Source organism: Cebus imitator, unplaced genomic scaffold, assembly GCF_001604975.1.
Source record: "Cebus imitator isolate Cc_AM_T3 unplaced genomic scaffold, Cebus_imitator-1.0 Scaffold53, whole genome shotgun sequence".
Lineage (NCBI taxonomy): Eukaryota > Metazoa > Chordata > Mammalia > Primates > Cebidae > Cebus > Cebus imitator.
This window is the reverse complement of record NW_016107368.1, coordinates 6463786-6481828: the sequence shown is the minus strand read 5'-3', so window position 1 is coordinate 6481828 and position 18043 is coordinate 6463786. Positions and strand designations below refer to the sequence as shown.

General features: G+C 46.2%; 1 protein-coding gene across 8 annotated transcripts in view; it reads left to right on the top strand.

Annotated features, from left to right (window-relative positions):
- Positions 1 to 14244, top strand: part of SYK (spleen associated tyrosine kinase) — a 78678-nt gene extending 64434 nt beyond the window's left edge. For 3 of the 8 annotated variants that reach the window (XM_017528447.2, XM_017528444.2, XM_017528441.2), the window contains 5 exons: positions 55 to 264; positions 1240 to 1429; positions 6398 to 6538; positions 7151 to 7263; positions 13475 to 14193. In XM_017528447.2, the coding sequence (XP_017383936.1) occupies positions 55 to 264; positions 1240 to 1429; positions 6398 to 6538; positions 7151 to 7263; positions 13475 to 13547 (727 nt within the window). In that variant the 3' untranslated portion in view covers positions 13548 to 14193. Of the gene's footprint in view, positions 1 to 54; positions 265 to 1239; positions 1430 to 6397; positions 6539 to 7150; positions 7264 to 13474 lie in introns of all 8 variants that reach the window. The other 5 variants (XM_017528443.2, XM_017528440.2, XM_017528445.2 and 2 more) reach the window with 3 other exon arrangements.
- The last annotated feature ends 3799 nt before the right edge of the window (positions 14245 to 18043 follow it).

Here is an 18043-nt window from a genome sequence, read left to right as displayed (position 1 = left end):
TCTAGAAGTGAGGCATTTTGATTAATGATTTGAGCGTTACGATTTCTCCTGCAGAGTTGTGAAAACAGTGGCTGTGAAAATACTGAAAAATGAGGCCAATGACCCCGCTCTTAAAGATGAGTTATTAGCAGAAGCAAATGTCATGCAGCAGCTGGACAACCCGTACATCGTGCGCATGATCGGGATATGCGAGGCCGAGTCCTGGATGTTGGTCATGGAGATGGCGGAACTCGGTCCCCTCAATAAGTATTTGCAGCAGAACAGGTATTGTCGCGTGCCCCCACGGGCCTGGGATCTATCCCCCGAGGGGCGGGGCGCATGACTGGGTGGGCCAAGCAGCCTGATTTCCTCAGGGAGACTTCCCACCCTCCTGTGCCTTCCCTTATTGGTCCACACTCAGGTTCCTTGACAGAGGGACAGACGGAGGCACAGTCTTTGGCATCAGCTCTGTTAGCTCTAGTCGTTCAGAGAAGAATTCATTCGAGACTTTTGCCTTTCTTTTTTTCCTGTGCTCATTCAGCCTTGGCGCAGGGATAGACTCCGCCTTAGAATCATATCCTGACGACGAATCTCCTTTCTCACTGGGAAGAACACTTTCTTTTTAAAGAAACATTTAAAATAAACGTTTTTCTAAGAGGTGACAGTTATGTCTTATCTGTTTGGCTGACCTTATGTTCTCAATGAGTAATGACTTCTGAAAATACCAATCGCTGCTAATTGATTACATCCGTCAAGGCAGTAATCGTGTTCTTCTCATCTAAAGCTGTGTTGAGATGGGGAAACTCACTTGGAGTAAAACAGAATAATAACCACCAAGGAGCTTGCCTTCTTTGCTGCACTACGTTTCTGCTTAGATTGCCTCTTTAGTCTCTGCGGAAGGGAGGTGTTCTTACCCTTACCTCGTAGGTGAGAAACCGAGGCGCAGGGTTCGTTCTGTGAGCTGTGCATAGTGGAACAAGGATTTGAGGTGTGCCTGGCTGTCTGTGAGCCAGGTCCGACCACCCTGTTATACTGCTTTCCTTGCAATTCCAAACATGCCAGGAAACTCTATCCCACTGAACACCAGGAGAATGACATTCGGTCCTGAACAGCTATATGCTGATAAAGTGATTCGTCACCACTTGTGAGTTTTATTGTTAGAAGCAATAGATTCACCTACTGCCTTCGCGAGGGGCATGGTTGTTTGTTGTGAAATGGGTCACTGTCTCCTATAGCTGATGATATTGTTGTGACTTTCAGACATGTCAAGGATAAGAACATCATAGAACTGGTTCATCAGGTTTCTATGGGCATGAAGTATTTGGAGGAGTGCAATTTTGTGCACAGAGATCTGGCTGCAAGAAATGTGTTGCTGGTTACTCAGCATTATGCCAAGATCAGTGATTTTGGACTTTCCAAAGCACTGCGTGCTGACGAAAGCTACTACAAGGTGAGCACAACTTAGCTAATATTCAGAGCAGCGGGCGGTAGAAAATACAAGATACATATATGTTTGTTTTGTTATTGATACAGTTTCAAAAAGCAGTTTTGCTACTTAAAAATAACTAAGAAATGTTCTTATAATCTTTGATTTTATTGTTTAAAAAATAAAAGTACTTTAATATATGACACCTTGAGATTTGCTCAGAGTAGTATATTCTAAATTATGTTTCATGGAGTGATCAGGAATCAAGGTATTAAGTGATGATTCATTTTGGAAAGAAAGAAGAATGGGATTCCTTCATTAAGTTCGTTTGAAAGGTTTGCATTGGACAGTTTGATTCTTGCAGGATTCCCCCAAGCCCTTTTCACGCTGCTAAACATGGCGAATCCCAGCGGAGGGTTTTGCCACACTGCGTCTCTCAAACCAGATTCATCCACGGCATCCTTTTCTGATAGGACATTTCATAACATCTGGTGGAACACCGTTCCAGGGCAGGCAGCTTGGAGTGATTCCAAAAGAACCTTCTAATGAACACCTCTCTATACATGTAAAAGTTAGAAAGTGAAAATTTATCAAATACGCTCATCATCTGTGTATGTCCACTAAGTATGTTGAAATTGTTCTATTGTCTTAGTTGGTACCCAGAAGAATTGAAGTGTCAAAAAACAAATGCAGTGCTGGAAAGAAGAGATCTAGAGAGTTACGTGACTGAAGCTGAAAGAAATATGCCCCTTAGTTTGGTGAGGCAGAGATTATCAAGAATTAAAGATGGACTTCCAGCAAAACATGAAGTGGAAACTAGTTCTGGGTATAGGTTTGGACTTCCTAAAAAATAATTTCACAGTGACCAATCCCCTTGCTGATATGACTTGACCCCTCTCTGAACCCTCAAAGGAACCAATAACAACTAATAGACAAAATTAAAAAGCTTCATCTTCATATTAACTCATCCATGGTATATATATAGGGTTTATGTTGACCAACTGGAAAATGTGATGGAATTGGGACCCACTGAGTCAAAGAGGGAGCCGAGGGCAGGCTGACAACTCTTCTGGTCTCTGGTGAAGTCCACGTGCTCAGAAATAGATGGCTGACCCTGAAAATCTACCTAGTGGATGGCAGATGGGGTCCTGAGTTTCATACCCTGCAGTGGTCACAGACCCCACCCTGAGTGACAATACTCGCCCACTCACCTTTCCCTGAGAGGCAGTTCATGAACCGGTGGGTGGTGGGGAATGGTGGACCTCAGCCAGCAAAGGGACTGCATGAAGGGTGAGTCACAAGAGCTGAGCTTCCAGGCAGGCAGGCGGACGCCATTGTCTTGAGCACAAAGGCCAGGCGGGAGAACAGCAGGGCTCAGGCTGGCCCTCCTCACCCCATTCTTCATGCAGTAGCTTCCCAGAGGGAAGCCCCTTCAGAGGTGAGCCACTGTGAGAAGGGCATCAGCAGGGGCCTGGATAGAGACAACAGGAAAACGGAGCAAAGGAGACAGCAGCCTAGGATGAGCCGCACGGGACATGCTGGAGAAAGAAGCCTATTGCAACGCTGGGTGTACCTCATCGTGACCTCATCATGATCATTAGAGAGAAGACAGCCTGTCTGAAACAAGGACACAGAGGAGATAGAAAAAATGAAACATGAATGCTGGTCCCCTTATCCACTGCTGCATAACAAACCACCCCAAACTTAGCGCCTAAAACACCACCAGGTGTTGGTTTCCTTGCAGTCCTGCTGTATGGGCAGGGCCAGGTGGGCAGAGCTTGGTGCACCTGCTCACACAGGGGCTTGTACGGTGGCGCAAAGGGCAAGAGGACCATTTTCACTCTGCTCACTCACACTACTCAGCCACTGAGCAGCTGGTTAGACGTGGCCCATGCTGGGGACCTCTGCAGGGCTGTCAGCTCACCTACACACAGCCTCTCCTTGGGGTCCCTGGGCTTCCTCACAGCATGGCAGTTGTAGCCTGAGAGCAGTTACCCAAGAGACAGGAAGTGGGGACTGCCAGGCCTATAAGGGGAAGCCCAGAAACTGCCTCAGGGTCACTTCCGCCTGATCCTATTGGTCAGAGCAGCCACAGCCTGCCAGCTTCGAAGGATGGGATAGATAGAACCACCCTTGAGAGGAGACGTGTTAGCTTATTCCAGAGAGAGGCTAACTTCCATTGCATTTAGGATTTGTCAAAGATTTACTTTTTTCATCAGCTCAAGATTCAGAAGAAACTTGAAATAACACACATGGCTATATCGTTCATGACTTGTAAGATCAAAATTTTAAAATAGTGCAGCACAAGGTGATAGAAACAGAGGTATAATCAGCATACAGATGGCCAACAGGCATATGAAGAAATGCTCAGTATCACCAAACATCAGGGAAGTGCAATTTACAAACACAATGAGATATCTTACCCCAGCTAGGATGGCTATTACTAAAACGATAAAAAAATAATAACAGGTGCTGGCAAGGATGCAGAGAAAAGGGAACTCTTATATACTGTTTGTGGGAATGTAAATTAGTATAGTCACTGTGGAAAATAGTAGAGAGACTTCTCAAAATAAAAACAAACTATACATAGACCTACTGTGTGATCCAACAATTCTGCTAGTGGGTATTTATGCAAAGGAAATAAACTTGTGTATCAAAGGGATACATACACTCACATGCTTGTCATAGACTGTTCACAACAGCAAAGTTGTGGAATCAAGCTAAGTGTCCATCAATGGGTGAGTGGATTAAGAAAATGTGGCATATATATATATATATATATACACACACACACACACACACACACACACACACACAATGGAATTCTATTTGGCTGGAAAAAGAATGAAATTATGTCATTTACTGTAACATGGATGGAACTAGAGGTCATTATATTAGATGGCATAAGCCAAGTACAGAAAAGACAGATGCCACGTGTTCTTGCTGATGTGTGGAAGCTAAAAAGAGAGAGAGAGAGAGAGAGAGAGAGAGAGAGAGATCTCGATCTCATGGAGATAGAAAATAGAATGATAGATACCAGAGGCTAGGAAGGGTGTGTGGGTGAGAGTGGGGATGAAAGAGGTTGGTTAATGGGTACAAACGTGCCATTAGACAGAACAAATGAACTCCAACATTTGATAGTGAGGTGGGGTGGCTATAGTTTGCAACATTATATTGTATATTTGAAAGTTGCTAGAAGAAAGGGCTTGAAATGCTCCCAACACATAGAAATTATAAGTACTCAAGGCGACGGACACCCCAAGTACCCTGACTTGATCATTACACATTCCATGCATGTAGTAAATACATGTACCCTATAAATATGTAAGATATTTGGAATCAATGTAAAAAAAAACAAAAAAATGAAATAATTGGCATTGGCTTAAAACTGTGGACAAATGCACAATAGTACTTAAATATACTTATGAACAGCCCAGTATTTCTTAGAGCAAAACCATAAAGTAATATTCAGGCTTGATTTGTCTATTGCCATCTACATGCTCCATGAAGCTATGTGTGGTCATAAAAAGCGACGAGAGTAGACTAAAAGATGCAAGATTTTATCCTGAATCTTCAAAAAATATATATATATATATATACACACACATACAGATACACACACACATATGTATATATTCAAATTTTTAAAAAGAATTTTAAAGCTTTTAAGATTTAATAAAATCTTTAAAATTCAAACTAACCACACACACACACACACACACACAGCATTTTGTGGGTCAGGATTTTATTCTTTGTTAAAATTGTGATAAAATACATGTAACATAAAATTTACCAGCCTAATCATTTTTATGTGTACAGTTTGGCAGTGCTAAGTACGTTCATGTTGGACAACCAATATTCAGAACTCTTTTCATCTTCCAAAACTGAGACTCTGTCCCCATCAAACACTAACTCCCCATTCTCCCCTCCCCTCTAGTCTCTGGCAACCAGCATTCTACTTTCTGTCTGTATGAATTTAACTACTCTTGGTTCCTCACCAGAACCATACAGCATTTGTCCTTTGGTGACTGGCTTATTTTGTTACCAGTGGAGGGTGTGCAGCTTCTTGGCGTCTTGAACAAAGAATTGGATGAAATGCACAAACAAAGCAAGGAAACAATGAAGCCACAAAAGCAGGGATTGACTGAAAACAAAAGTGCACTCCACAGGGTGGAGCGGGCCAAGCATAGGGGCTCAAGAGCCCGGTTACAGAATTTTCTGGGGTTTAAATACCCTCCAGAGCTTTTCATTGGTTATTTGGTGTACACACTATGTAAATGAAGAGGATGAATTAATGTTACAAAGTCATTTACCCCTTGTGTATACTCGGTGTACACCTTGTGTAAATAAAGAGGGTATTTCCCGTCATAGCTCGAGTGTTACCATTTGACTTAATTCTAGGAAGTCCTTAGGTTCCCCGCCTCCAGGCCCTATTCTCATGTCTCAATTTCACTCAGCATAATGTCCTCCAGGCTCTTCCATATTGTAGTGAAGTCCCTTCCTTTTTAAGGCTGAATACTATTCCATTGTCTATATAGATGGTGTTTTGTTTATCCATTCATGTGCTGAAGGACACTTGGGTTGTTTCCATGTTTTTGCTATTGGGAATGATGCTGCTGTGAACGTGAGTGTACACAAGTTTATTCTTTTGGTTTGTTTTTTGAGCTGGAGTCTCTCCTTCTGTCACGTAGGCTGCAGTGCAGTGGTGCGATCTCAGCTCACTGCAACCTCTGCCTCCTGGGTTCAAGCGATTCTCCTGCCTCAGCCTCCTGAGTAGCTGGGATTACAGGCACCCGTTATCACACCTGGCTAATTTTTGTATTTTCAGTAAAGACAGGGCTTCACCATGTTGGACAGGCTGGTGTTGAACTCTTGACCTCGAGTGATCTGCTCTCCTCTGCCTCCCAAAGTGCTGGGATTACAGGCAGGAGCCACTACGCCCCACCCACAATTTTATTCTTAATGGAACTTCTCCCTCTGCTTCGCTTTTAGGCCCAGACCCATGGGAAGTGGCCTGTCAAGTGGTACGCTCCGGAGTGTATCAACTACTACAAGTTCTCCAGCAAAAGCGACGTCTGGAGCTTTGGAGTGTTGATGTGGGAAGCATTTTCCTATGGGCAGAAGCCGTATCGCGTAAGTCGCCCCTGCTTCATTTTCTCACTAGGTGGCCATTAGAACAGATAAGCACCAGGTTGTCTTTACAGGAACCTGAAAATCCTAAAATCTGAGCACCTCTCTGAGCCTCTCATTATCTCTTACCAGTAAGCAGTGGTAAGAGATATGTGCCCTCCATCTATCCTAAACTGAGAACAAAATATCTGATGCTTACTGAAGAGTGTGTTTTTCCATTGTGTGTTAATGCATGTAAATGAACACAAATATAGACCCAGATCATTACTCATTAGAGTTGAAGTAGAAATAATGACTATTTACAATGTTTTTTTGATATTTTAATTAAAACATATGTACCATAAAGGGCACAACTCTTAGGATGAGGCACAGTGGTTTTCCGTAAATGAAACATACCTATGAAATCAGCCCCCAGATGAAGAACAGAACCCCAAAGCCCTGTTTCCTCTGCACACGCCGCAGATGAAGTGCTCCTGTTTTTGTATTCTATGGAATTGAAATCATACAACGTGTACTTCTGCATGTCTTGGAGTGGCTGTTGTGTTTTGTTTGGCTAACACTTTAAAAAACAAAAAAAACAAAACGAAAAGCTTATGTGTATCTTGCATGTTGTAGGGAATGAAAGGAAGTGAAGTCACCGCTATGTTAGAGAAAGGAGAGCGGATGGGATGCCCTGCAGGGTGTCCAAGAGAGATGTACGATCTCATGAACCTGTGCTGGACATACGAGTGAGTACCTGACACTGTCTGTGATGTATTCAAATGCTCTGGAGACAGGTGAAATGGCTGGGCATCTAAAAGAAGCATAAAGTTCATCTTTTCATGAATCAGTAATGTGCCCCTTTGCTAAACAAACAGTGGTGGGGCCTGGTCCTGCTTTAAGAGACCTTGCTCTCTGGCCCATGCACTTAACATCTGGTAGAGCCTAAACAGCCAAGTCTAGATGGGGACTCCTACCCAAGTGTCCAAATGTAAATGTCGGTAAGGCGGGGAGATGGGGCAAGGGCAGTCAAAGTAAAAAGGTGTTTGTAAGAGGTTGGGGCTGGATACCATTTTTGGCAGAGAGGATGGCAGAAGTACTCGGTAGGAGATGTTATACTTTCCTGACTTTTTGATTGCCATAAGCAGTGAGGCGCGACCTTGGACTCTGTACAGCTCACAGATGGATTGGCTAAGGTTGCACTTCCCTAGAATCTACCCAGTCCTTGAAGTGAAAGTGCTCAGGTGATGTTCAGGGCAGCTCAGCAGGGAAGGAAAGCGCATTGACCCTGAAAATTAGGAGTACAGCTTTCCCAGGCTCAGCAGCCCGCCTGTGCGTGTGTAGCACGGTCACCCCAAGCCGCCGCCTCCGGCTCCCTGGTACCGAACTGTGCACACAGAGAGCCCATGCAGCTTAGAATTGATGTGGCCTGTGATCAGGAGGACATCACAAATCCTGGCCATGGATTTGATGTTTTGTGAAATCAGGTTTGCCCTCAGATACAGGTGACATTGCCAGAGCCTCTGAAAGCTGAGGGCTATTCCAAATGCTGCAGATACCACCTGGGATTCTGAGACCAACCCTCCCCACGCTGGGAGTATCACTCTACCACAATTGTGAGTGGCAGGGAAAGAATCTCTATCTAGAAACCACCCAGGGGGCAGCCACAAAGGCAGCGGGCAAACTGTGGGCAGATGCTCTCCTGCCCCTGCTGCTGCCGTGGCTCAGGAGAGGGGCCTGGCCTCAGCCCCCTGGCATTGTCTCGAGCCCCAAGTGTGAGTGCTACAGGGACAGCAAAGTGTCAGCAAGAGGGGAATGTTCTTCACGGATTTAGGGTGATGTTTATTCCTAAGTCTTGGCTTAATTCTCCCAGTGCCCAAACTAGAATCGTCAGAACCATTGGCAGGTAGGCATTGGCAGTACTGGACCTGGGGAGGGCAGCCCTCGGGCACATGGCGGCCTTTGACCCTTTACTGCTAGTGTACTTTGGTCCTCCCTGCGGCTCCCTTTACAAGGCTTCCCTTCCTGTAGAGGGTGAGGAGGACAGAGATTAAATCATTGTGATGCAAATGCAAAAACTTGAAATTAAAAATGAACTCGCTGGAGGAGAGGTTTTACATTTAATGTTGATGCTGATCTATTTATTTCTATTACTCTGCTTTGTGGTGTGTGTTTAACAGTGAGGCGTGAAGGGTGGCAGGGGAGAGGGCTGGGTGCTGGCGCAGCCAGGGGAACCACCTCCCACTTGGCTCCCAGGGGGGTGCGGTGAGGCCGCTGAATACCCTTTGAGCTGTGGTGCATTCTTGAGACTCAGGGAATCAGGATGGGGGCTGCTGGGCCCACCTCTGTCCTCCATGGACGCACATCCCTGTTATTTCCAGAATGGTCCACCAGGGGGAGAACGGGGAGGGAAAGCAGTCTCCTGTGATATTCACTGGATATTCACCAGAATTATAGCAAAGTAGAGCAGTAGAAGAGTCTCCTTAAGAGAGCATTCTTTCAAAATGTATTTTCCAGCCTGGAGATTTAAGATGGAACCTGAATGAGGTTCACAGGCAAGCAATGTCTTTCCCGTCGGTTCCCACCCCAGTTCATGCTGCAGGGGTGCATTTCAGTGAGTTCTGCAGGCTTGGAGGAGTCAGCAACAGGGCGCAAGCCCCAGGTCAAAAGGAAATCATGATGATGGCCTATGCCCCAGATTAGAAATCACAGCTCTTCAGCAGACTGTGATTTATTTGCCAACAAAGCTATATTTCTGAAGGTTACTGTGTTTCTAGTAGTGACCTCCAACAGGGTTGCGGGAGGTGGGGAGATATTCAGAGACTTTTGAAGCAGCAGCATTTGCCTGGGGTAGTACCTGAATTCATTGCCTCACGCCAAGGAAACGGAAGATGCAGACACACAAGAAGTGAGTTTAAGAGCAGAGGTTTAATAGGCAAGAGAAAAGAGGAAACTCTCTCTTCTACAGAGGGTAGGGGCCCCCACGTGGTTCTTCGGTTCCATGTTGAAATGCACAGGGTTTTATAGAGGAGCTTGGGTCTGATTTACATAGGTCCCAAAGATTGGTTGGACCACGTGTGTCATTTACACAACACGCAAAGAAACTGACCGCCCCACCCTAATCTTTTATTATGCAGGCAGTGTCTCTACTTGGCTGGAGCCGTGTTGCCTGCTTTTTTATTGCACATGGGCAACAAGGAAAATGGAATGGGAACCTCCATGTTGAATTTCCCTGGCTTCCAAGTATCCCTTTTCTATTGGCATAGCTGCTGAGATTTACCTATACAAGCTTTTAGCTTGCTTATCTATGCTTGCAGCTTGATTTTTCAGGCTATTTTTTGTTAGAAAAAAACATGATTTGGGGGCTGTTTTTCATTAAAAGGAAACCATACCAAGGACTCTGTTACCCTCACTCTCTGCCTAAATAATTTCTTTCTAGCTCCTGTATCACTTTGTCTAAACATAAGAAATTCAATGAGGTGCAGCTGAATGAATAAAAGGAAAAGATTCCTTGGAGCGGGGCCACAAGGAGAACTCAGAATCACCAGGGGCTGGTCCTGGTAACCTGGGCTATTGCCTAAGGCCTCCCAGAAGGTGCAGGGGGTCCCCCACTGCAGGACTTGTCATCAATTCTAGGGTGTGGTCCTGGAGGGAATTCAAAGGGTTTTTGAGGCTACTTCCCAGCCTCAATGACGGAACCCATTTAAGAACAAGTGACAGGACAAAGGAAATCTGACTAGAAGGAGTAGTAGATTTTCTACAGAAGTCCCTAGGAGATATGAGGAGGGTGTAAAACCAGTGGAAGATAAACTTATTTAACTTTCTTAAATAAGTTTACTAAGGCCCATTGCAGCTCCAGTGCCCAGCCTCTGATGATAAGGGCCATTTTCTCATCCTGGTATGGGGTCTCCTTTCCAGAGGAATCTTTATGGTTTGCTGCAGTCACAAAGAGACAGATCAGCTCGTCCTTTCTGAAACTACAATTTATCCAATATTTTCAACTCAAAATAATCAGTATACCAATCTGGCATATTTGGGAATGGCACAGGCTTCATTCCTTCACCCTCTTGCTTTGCAAAAGGGAAAGACGGCATTAGAGTTCTGCCCTGTGCAGGTCACTCAAGGAGGCAGCGTGAAAGCCAGGCAGGAAACACTGGCCCTAAGGAAAGCAGTAAATCAATCAGGGAGTCTTCCATTGTAGTGTTTTCCAGAGCCAAGTTATGCTCAAGGTGATTAAAGACATCAGTGGGAAAAGGCCTTGCAAATGGAAAGAAGTTGGTGCTCTTGATCCTAAAACACAGTCTCCTAACAGTCCTGACCCTCCAGTGGGGCCTCTGCCCAATGGAGAAAACTCCTGGGCTCTCAAGGTTCTCTGAGAGTCAGGGAGGATCTAGATGTGGCTCAAATTCCTGTTGAAAGATTAATAAACCCAAGATATAGCATGAATTCTCAGGACTTTGGTGAGATCTGCCCTAGCTTCCTGCAGAGCCTCAGCCCCAAGGCTTTCCTCTGAGCCGCACGTCCTCTGAGAGCACTGGGTCATTTACAGGGTCTGTGGCCATGGCCGGAGCCCCTGCTGTGCATGCTGTCACCTCACGTGCAAGCCTCACAGACGCTTCACACCCTGTCCTTATCAGACCTTATAGTTGGGGCTGGGGCAGTCAGGCGATAAACAACAAGCTAAAAAGAAGTGTGTCCTATGGTGTGTCTTAGGAAAGGGACGATTCCAGTGGGAATTCAAAGCAAGGAGGGCACCGGGGCATGGAGGATATCACACGTAAGTGTGGGGTTTTTAAAGCCCCCTTGTGTTGAAGTAGTTTCTCAGTTGCCTGTGGCACAAAAGCGTATTGGAGCTTCTAGAAAGCGTGGATTCAACAAGGGGACTACAGGTGGTCCCAGTATATTCTCTGTTTTGTTTTGCTTTGTTTTTTCATTTTTTCCTCAGTTGTAAACAGCCACCTTCTCCAAGGTGATATGTAGAGACAGACAGAGAGAGTGGGAGGGAGGGAGAGAAGTAGTCTCATTAGCACAAACCCAGGTATGGAAGGGGGCTATTATGAGTAACAAAAGATGTTGCTTTCAGCCTGACACTCAGGAAATCCCAAGGGTTTTAGGAACTCTGTGCCAGGAACCCAGGATGAAGACCATATATTTTATATAAAATCACACACTGGGAACTTTAAAGAAGAACAGAGAATTATGGGGAAGGGAGGGTCACACTTCCAACAGGGGCTCCAGATAGGCCACCTTGAGGGATTGCAGCTGAGACCTGCAGGCCAAGAAGTGAGACTGTGTATAGGGATGAGGGGGGAAGAGGAGGGTCGCTGGGCGCGAGGGGCAGAGCAGAAACTGCACTCCGGCCTGAAAGCAGAACGGCAGACCAGAGCAGGGCAGGAAGCTGGGCATGCAAGGGCACTGCATTACCCTCCTGCTGCCGAAGCACAGCTGTGTACCAGCTTCCTGGAGGCAGCGTCTCCCATGGATGTACAGGAGAGATTTCCTAGGAGACCTGACCAGGTGTTTTTCCTGAGGATGAGTCTGTATTCCTGTTCCCTTGTGTTTGTTTGCTGCGTGGCTGCTGGGCAGGTGAACCCCCAGAGCGAGATCCAAAGGTGCACTTTGTGTCATTTGGATCCCCAAAGTTGGAGCAGGGCCCCCTGTTTTGCAAAGTTGCTAAAGTACATTCTCTTTGTAGACATTTAGGAGCAAGACAGAGGCTGTCCCTCTGGGTGGATGCAAGTTTCTCTGCATGCTCCTGTACCATAGTGTTGGCCACCATATCCCCTCCTGGAACACACTTGGTGGCAAGAGACAAGGCCCCTCTCAGTGACACCCTGGGAGGCCTGTGTCCCAGACATCACCACAGATGGCTGATCACACTGATCAACTTGAGCAGTTTTATCGTTTTGCTTGCTATTGAAAGCTATAGGGAAAACCATGTGTTTTGATGCCATTTGACAATTTGTAGAAGCCACTCTGCTCTTATAATGATGAGTGCTTCTTGGTCCTGATGCACGTTCTAGGGCTGTTCTCCTGTGTTGACATTGAACCATACAAAATTGCCATTGACATAGGTCAAAATGGTTGAATGTGGATGGTTTCATACAATTTAACCGCACATTCTGTTTCACTCTTTCACTTGCTGTATTTCAACTTCATCCACTTGCAATATATCCAGAAATCTTGCAAAATCAGAAAAATAAATTCTAAGTGAGGATAGATTATCAGGGTTTTAATATTTGCTTCTAACTGATCTGTGCACGACGTCTGTGTAAGAGAAAACAGAAGTGTCTGTAAGTGTTTGTTTAGAGACTGCAAATTGTTAATGCTTCTGCCTGTAGTTCACTGACATCAGTGCCTCCCTGGCCAGCAGTGGCAGTAAGACCTGGCTCTATTAAGGTGGATCATACACAAGCCCTGGGTCTTTGCTTCTGCCCTGACATGTTTTGAGTTTTAATAAGAACCCATATCAACAGCCATTTTTCACAAAATCCAGAGCCATCAATTAGAGCTTGGAAAGGGAGAATTAAAGCTGTGTTTATATTTCTACTCTTAACAAGATTATGGTCAAATGTTGACTGTATCTGCAGTACATTTGCCAAGTATTTTCAGACACCTGTGTGCTAAAATCACAAAGCGACAGCCTCTGAACCTGGAGCTAAAAGACTGCTAGTTCTAATGCAATATGTCTTCGACTTTAAGGTGGACATGAATCACTGGAGGTCTTGTTAAAATGCAGATATGGGTTCTGTAGGTCTGCAGTGGGCTGACACTGTATTTCTGACAGCCTTCTGGTCACCCTGGGGTGGGGGACACGGGGACCACACTGTGAGCTGCAGACCCTAGAGTCAGCCACCAGGGAGTGGCACTACTGCTACTCTGCCTGCAGAGGGCCCGCTTGTGATGGGCATTTTTTCACAAGCACATTGACAAACAATAATGCATCTCTTCCCTTTCCAGTGTGGAGAACAGGCCCGGATTCGCAGCGGTGGAACTGCGGCTACGCAATTACTACTATGACGTGGTGAACTAACCACTCCCATACCTGTTGGTGGCTGCCTTTGATCACAGGAGCAATCACAGGAAAATGTACCCAGAGGAATTGATTGTCAGCCACCTCCTTCTGCCAGTCAGGAGAGCCAGCCTTGGATGGAACATGCCCGTGACTTGTCACCCAAAGCCTGTCCCAGGACTCATACTCCGCAAAGCAAAGGCCATCCCAGGAGAAAAGGCAGATGTCAGGGTCAAAGGGGCTAAGTAGATTTGTTCGGTTTTTTTGTCTGCATGATTTTCATACAGGTTATTTTTACAATCTGTTTCCAAATCCCTTTCATGTCTTTCCCCTTCTCTGGATCCTGGGGTATATTTGTTACTCAGCAGGTCCAGGGGCATTGCAGGGTGGCCAAGAGCATTCTCACCCCAAGCAGCCTTTTCCAGATGCTCAAGGACACCTTAGCATGTGACTCCTGAAGGGAAGGTAAAGGCGGAGGAATTTGGCTGCTTCTACAGCGTGGCTCTGACAGCCCATGAGACTGATCCTTGGCCACTGAAAAGCTTTCCTAACAATAAAAGTGTTTTGAGCCTTTAAAAAGAAAATCAGGTTTGACCCGTGCAGTTCCTAAGCATGTAGCCAGTTCGGGAAAGGAAAAAAAAAAAGCCTGGATACTGCTTTTGCCGTCTCTGTTATGAAATGGAAGACATATGTTTGTGATAACAGGGGACCATTTGAAGGGATTGGCTTGGTTTACTTTCCCCCCTGAAATCCTGTCTGCTGCAGACTGTCTTGAAGACCTGGTGACTGGTAAATAAGCCTCTGCATGGAGGCTGCATAGCAGGGGCAAGAGGTCTGTCCCCCAGCATCTCACTGAGGAGGCAGGAGGCCTGTTCCCCGGCATCTAGGGACAGTGTTAATTCATAGAAAGAGTTAATTCATAACAAGCCAAAGACGCTGAGCCTCACCACAAATAGGTCTTTTGGAATGTGAGTTTGGGTTGAAGATACAAGACTAGAGAATTCTTTTCTGGTCTTAACTAATCCTTGACTTAATGTTTGATCTTATACCAGTCATCACCCATTGATATCAGTTTTGCTGTAGCTCTTGAAAGTTAAAGAGACATCCCAGTACTTTGGGAGGCCAAGGCGGCGGGATCACTTGAGGTCAGGAGTTCAAGACCAGCCTGGCCAATATGGTGAAACCCCATTTCTACTAAAAATACAACAATTAGCTGGGCCTGGTTTCACGCACCTGTAGTCCAGCTACTCAGGAGGCTGAGGCAGGAGAATCACTTGAACCCAGGAAACAGAGGTTGCAGTGAGCCTAGACCATACCATTGCACTCTAGCCTGAGCATCACAGGTAGACTCTGTCTCAAAAAAAAAAAAAGTTAAAGAGATAATTTAGCCATTATTCTTATGTAAGCAGATAGAAATAAACTTGGACCCATCTGGCCTTCAGCTATACCTGAGGCATTTTAAAGTGCATGGACAGCCACGGACAGCAGGGGAGACTCCCCTCTAACAGGGGATGCAAGGCATGGGGAAAGACAGCCAGTTCCCACGCTCAGCCACAGGAGACAGGAGTCGCTCATAGAATTTGTAGTTAGAAGGTTTTAGAAGCCACACACACTTTGAATCACACTATCTGGTGGTTTAATCATATTTTTAAAGACAGAAGCCCTGAGTGCTAAGAGGGCTGAGCAGTTTCTTAAAACACATTTAGAATCGCTGAAATTAGAAAGACAAACTATCTGTCTGCCAGGCCACAAACCGGTGTAGAATTAGGAAAGGAGAGGCTGGATGTGCCAGGTTTGGTAAAGCGGTGACCGCGCCTGAGAAAGAGGCTGAGGCTGAACTCTGGGTGGCTTCCTTCTGTAACTTCCCGAGGGTGTCTTTAACACAGGCCCCGTGCTCACAGGATACAGTAGTACCTATGTAGGAAGTGTGCGGAGTTTTCTGTCTTCTTTCTGTGTGGTTTTTGGCCTCTTTTTCAGTACTTCTCCCCTCCCAGGAGGCTGGTGTTGCCAAGTATCCAGAATGTGATGAGGCGAGAAGCGGGCAGGGGCCTCACCTCCTTGCAGAGGTCCAGCCGGCTCTCCTTGTCCTTGAACAACCTCCTGCGTGCTCCGCTTGGTGGAGCAGGCTCCTGTGTGCAGAATTCCCGCTGTGGCCAACACGAGGAAGTCTTTTCTAGTGAAAACTGAGTCCTGTGGTCAGGGATAATTATCCTTTCCCCTGCAGCCACAAAGGAGGGCAAACAGAGAAAGGCAACGTAATTGAAGAAGGATTGGTCACGTGAAAAGGGCTACATTTGGGAAGCTGGGAAAGGTCTCCAGGCTTCTAGAGCAGCTACTTGGGCTGGATTCTCACACCCAGGCTGCCCCTCGGATTATTCTAACCGAGCTTTTCCCTGGGGCCTGGGCTCACTGCATAAGGTAAGGTGCCTTTTACCTGATGGTCCTTCTTTAGCAGGGAACAAAGGAGCATCATGAACAGACAGACTGCCCTAGCACCATCACGTTGGCAGCTGAGGCCATGAATATCCTGTCCCCCAGCAGGGCCGTGTGTGTCTATGACAGAAAAGTGTGTTCAGTGCTGAAAATCATTGCATGCGTGTCTTCATCTGAGCGTGTCCTCCTCCCATACTGCCTAGCACCCAGCCCTGCCTGTAGCTGCTGGATGGTGACTTCCCTTGGACGTCTGCAAGTCGGCCTGGATTTTAACTTGCAGAGGGGGCAGCTGCATTGTCAGGCCTCCCAGCCCTGCAAAGAGCTCCCTCCACTGGTTATCAGCGTGTCCTGTTTTCCATTCATTTCAGAAGAGCTACATTGTGTCACTGGACACTTTTAAAAATTGTGATTTTTAATAAAAATTTAAAATTAGCTTTGTGATGATTTTCATGGAAGTTACTAGGATGTGATAAGTCACGCTGTCAAACAGTGCCAAGCAGCGTTGTCAAAGAAGTAGCTAAATATTTTCTAAAACATGAAGTCCCTGCCATGTCCTAAAAGAGTGAATGTGTTGGCTGGGTGCAGTGGCTCATGCCTATAATCCCAACGCTTTGGGAGGCCAAGGCAGGATCTCACACATGAGCCCAGGAGTCTGAGACCAACCTGGACAACATAGTAAGACTTTGTCTCTGCAGAGATCAAAACATTAGCTGGGCGTGGTGGTGCGTACCTTAGTCCCAGCTGCTTGGGAGGCTGAGGCAGGAGGATCACTTGAACCTGGGAGGTCAAGGCTGAAATGAGCCATGATGCAGAGGGGGCAGCTGCATGGTCAGGCCTCCCGGCCCTGCAAAGAGCTCCCTCCACTGGTTATCAGCATGTCGTGTTTTCCATTCATTTCAGAAGAGCTACCTTGATGACCTCACTGTACTCCAGCCCAGGTGACAGACAAGATCACCAAAAAATAAAAGTAGATCTGCACAGTCCACTCAAAGCTGTCTGTGAGATTCCACCGCACAGAAAGGGGAGGCCCAGCAGGGAGGGTCCTGTCCTGCCTGTATGTTTTATTCATGGGCAGAGCATCTACTCAGCAAGGGCCTGACAGCCCATGGCCTATTTTATAAAAGGCTGACTTTTTGAGGAGACCCAAAATCCCCCATCAGGCCAATGCAGGGTTGTGGGTTTTGAGCTGTCCCTTTCTCTATGAAGACAGCCTGAAGGGAATTGGGGTAGACAAAGAAAGGATTCCAAGGCCCCAACCTCTGCCGGTTCTAAGGAGGTTACACACATGCACAGATATACACACATATATATCCACATGCACACATGCATGCATACATGCGTACATATGCACACATGAATGCCAGCACATGTGCATATGTCTCAATGCATGAATGCATATACACACATGCGCAGGCATGAACACGCACACATTAACATGCACACATGCATCCACACATATAAGCACATGCACAAATGCATACATAAATATTTACATATGTGCACACACGTACATGCATGTACACGCATACCCACATGAACACATACGTACACATGTGCAGCTATGAGCACACATACATGCACATGCACACAAATACACAGAACATACATGCACCACACAGTACAGAAATATACCAAACACACCTGCCACATACAAATTCACACACTGCACACATACATACACTGCACATACACACTATACCATACATACACACCACACTAGCACATACACATAACACACACAGCACCTCACATACTGAACCTCACTTCAAATATCCACTTAAAAATCCATGTGAGACAGTTGTCCTGCAGCGGACACACCCTCGTGTTTGTATCCATCTTCACTGCTGCCCTCTCCGGGCTCAAGCAGTATGGGACTCTCCCTCACAGTCTTCCATCCTAGCTTCCCCGGTCCTCTCTGCTCTTGCCAAGCCAAGTTAAGTTTGGAGGAAACAATGAACTTGGCCGTGCCAAGGATCCCTTGGTCAGCCGGGAGATGGGAAGGACACAGACTGCCCAATAGCCCAGTGGGTTGGAGGAGGCCGCTCCAAATACAGTGGGATGGTGAAGCGCCCTAAGTCAGAGAA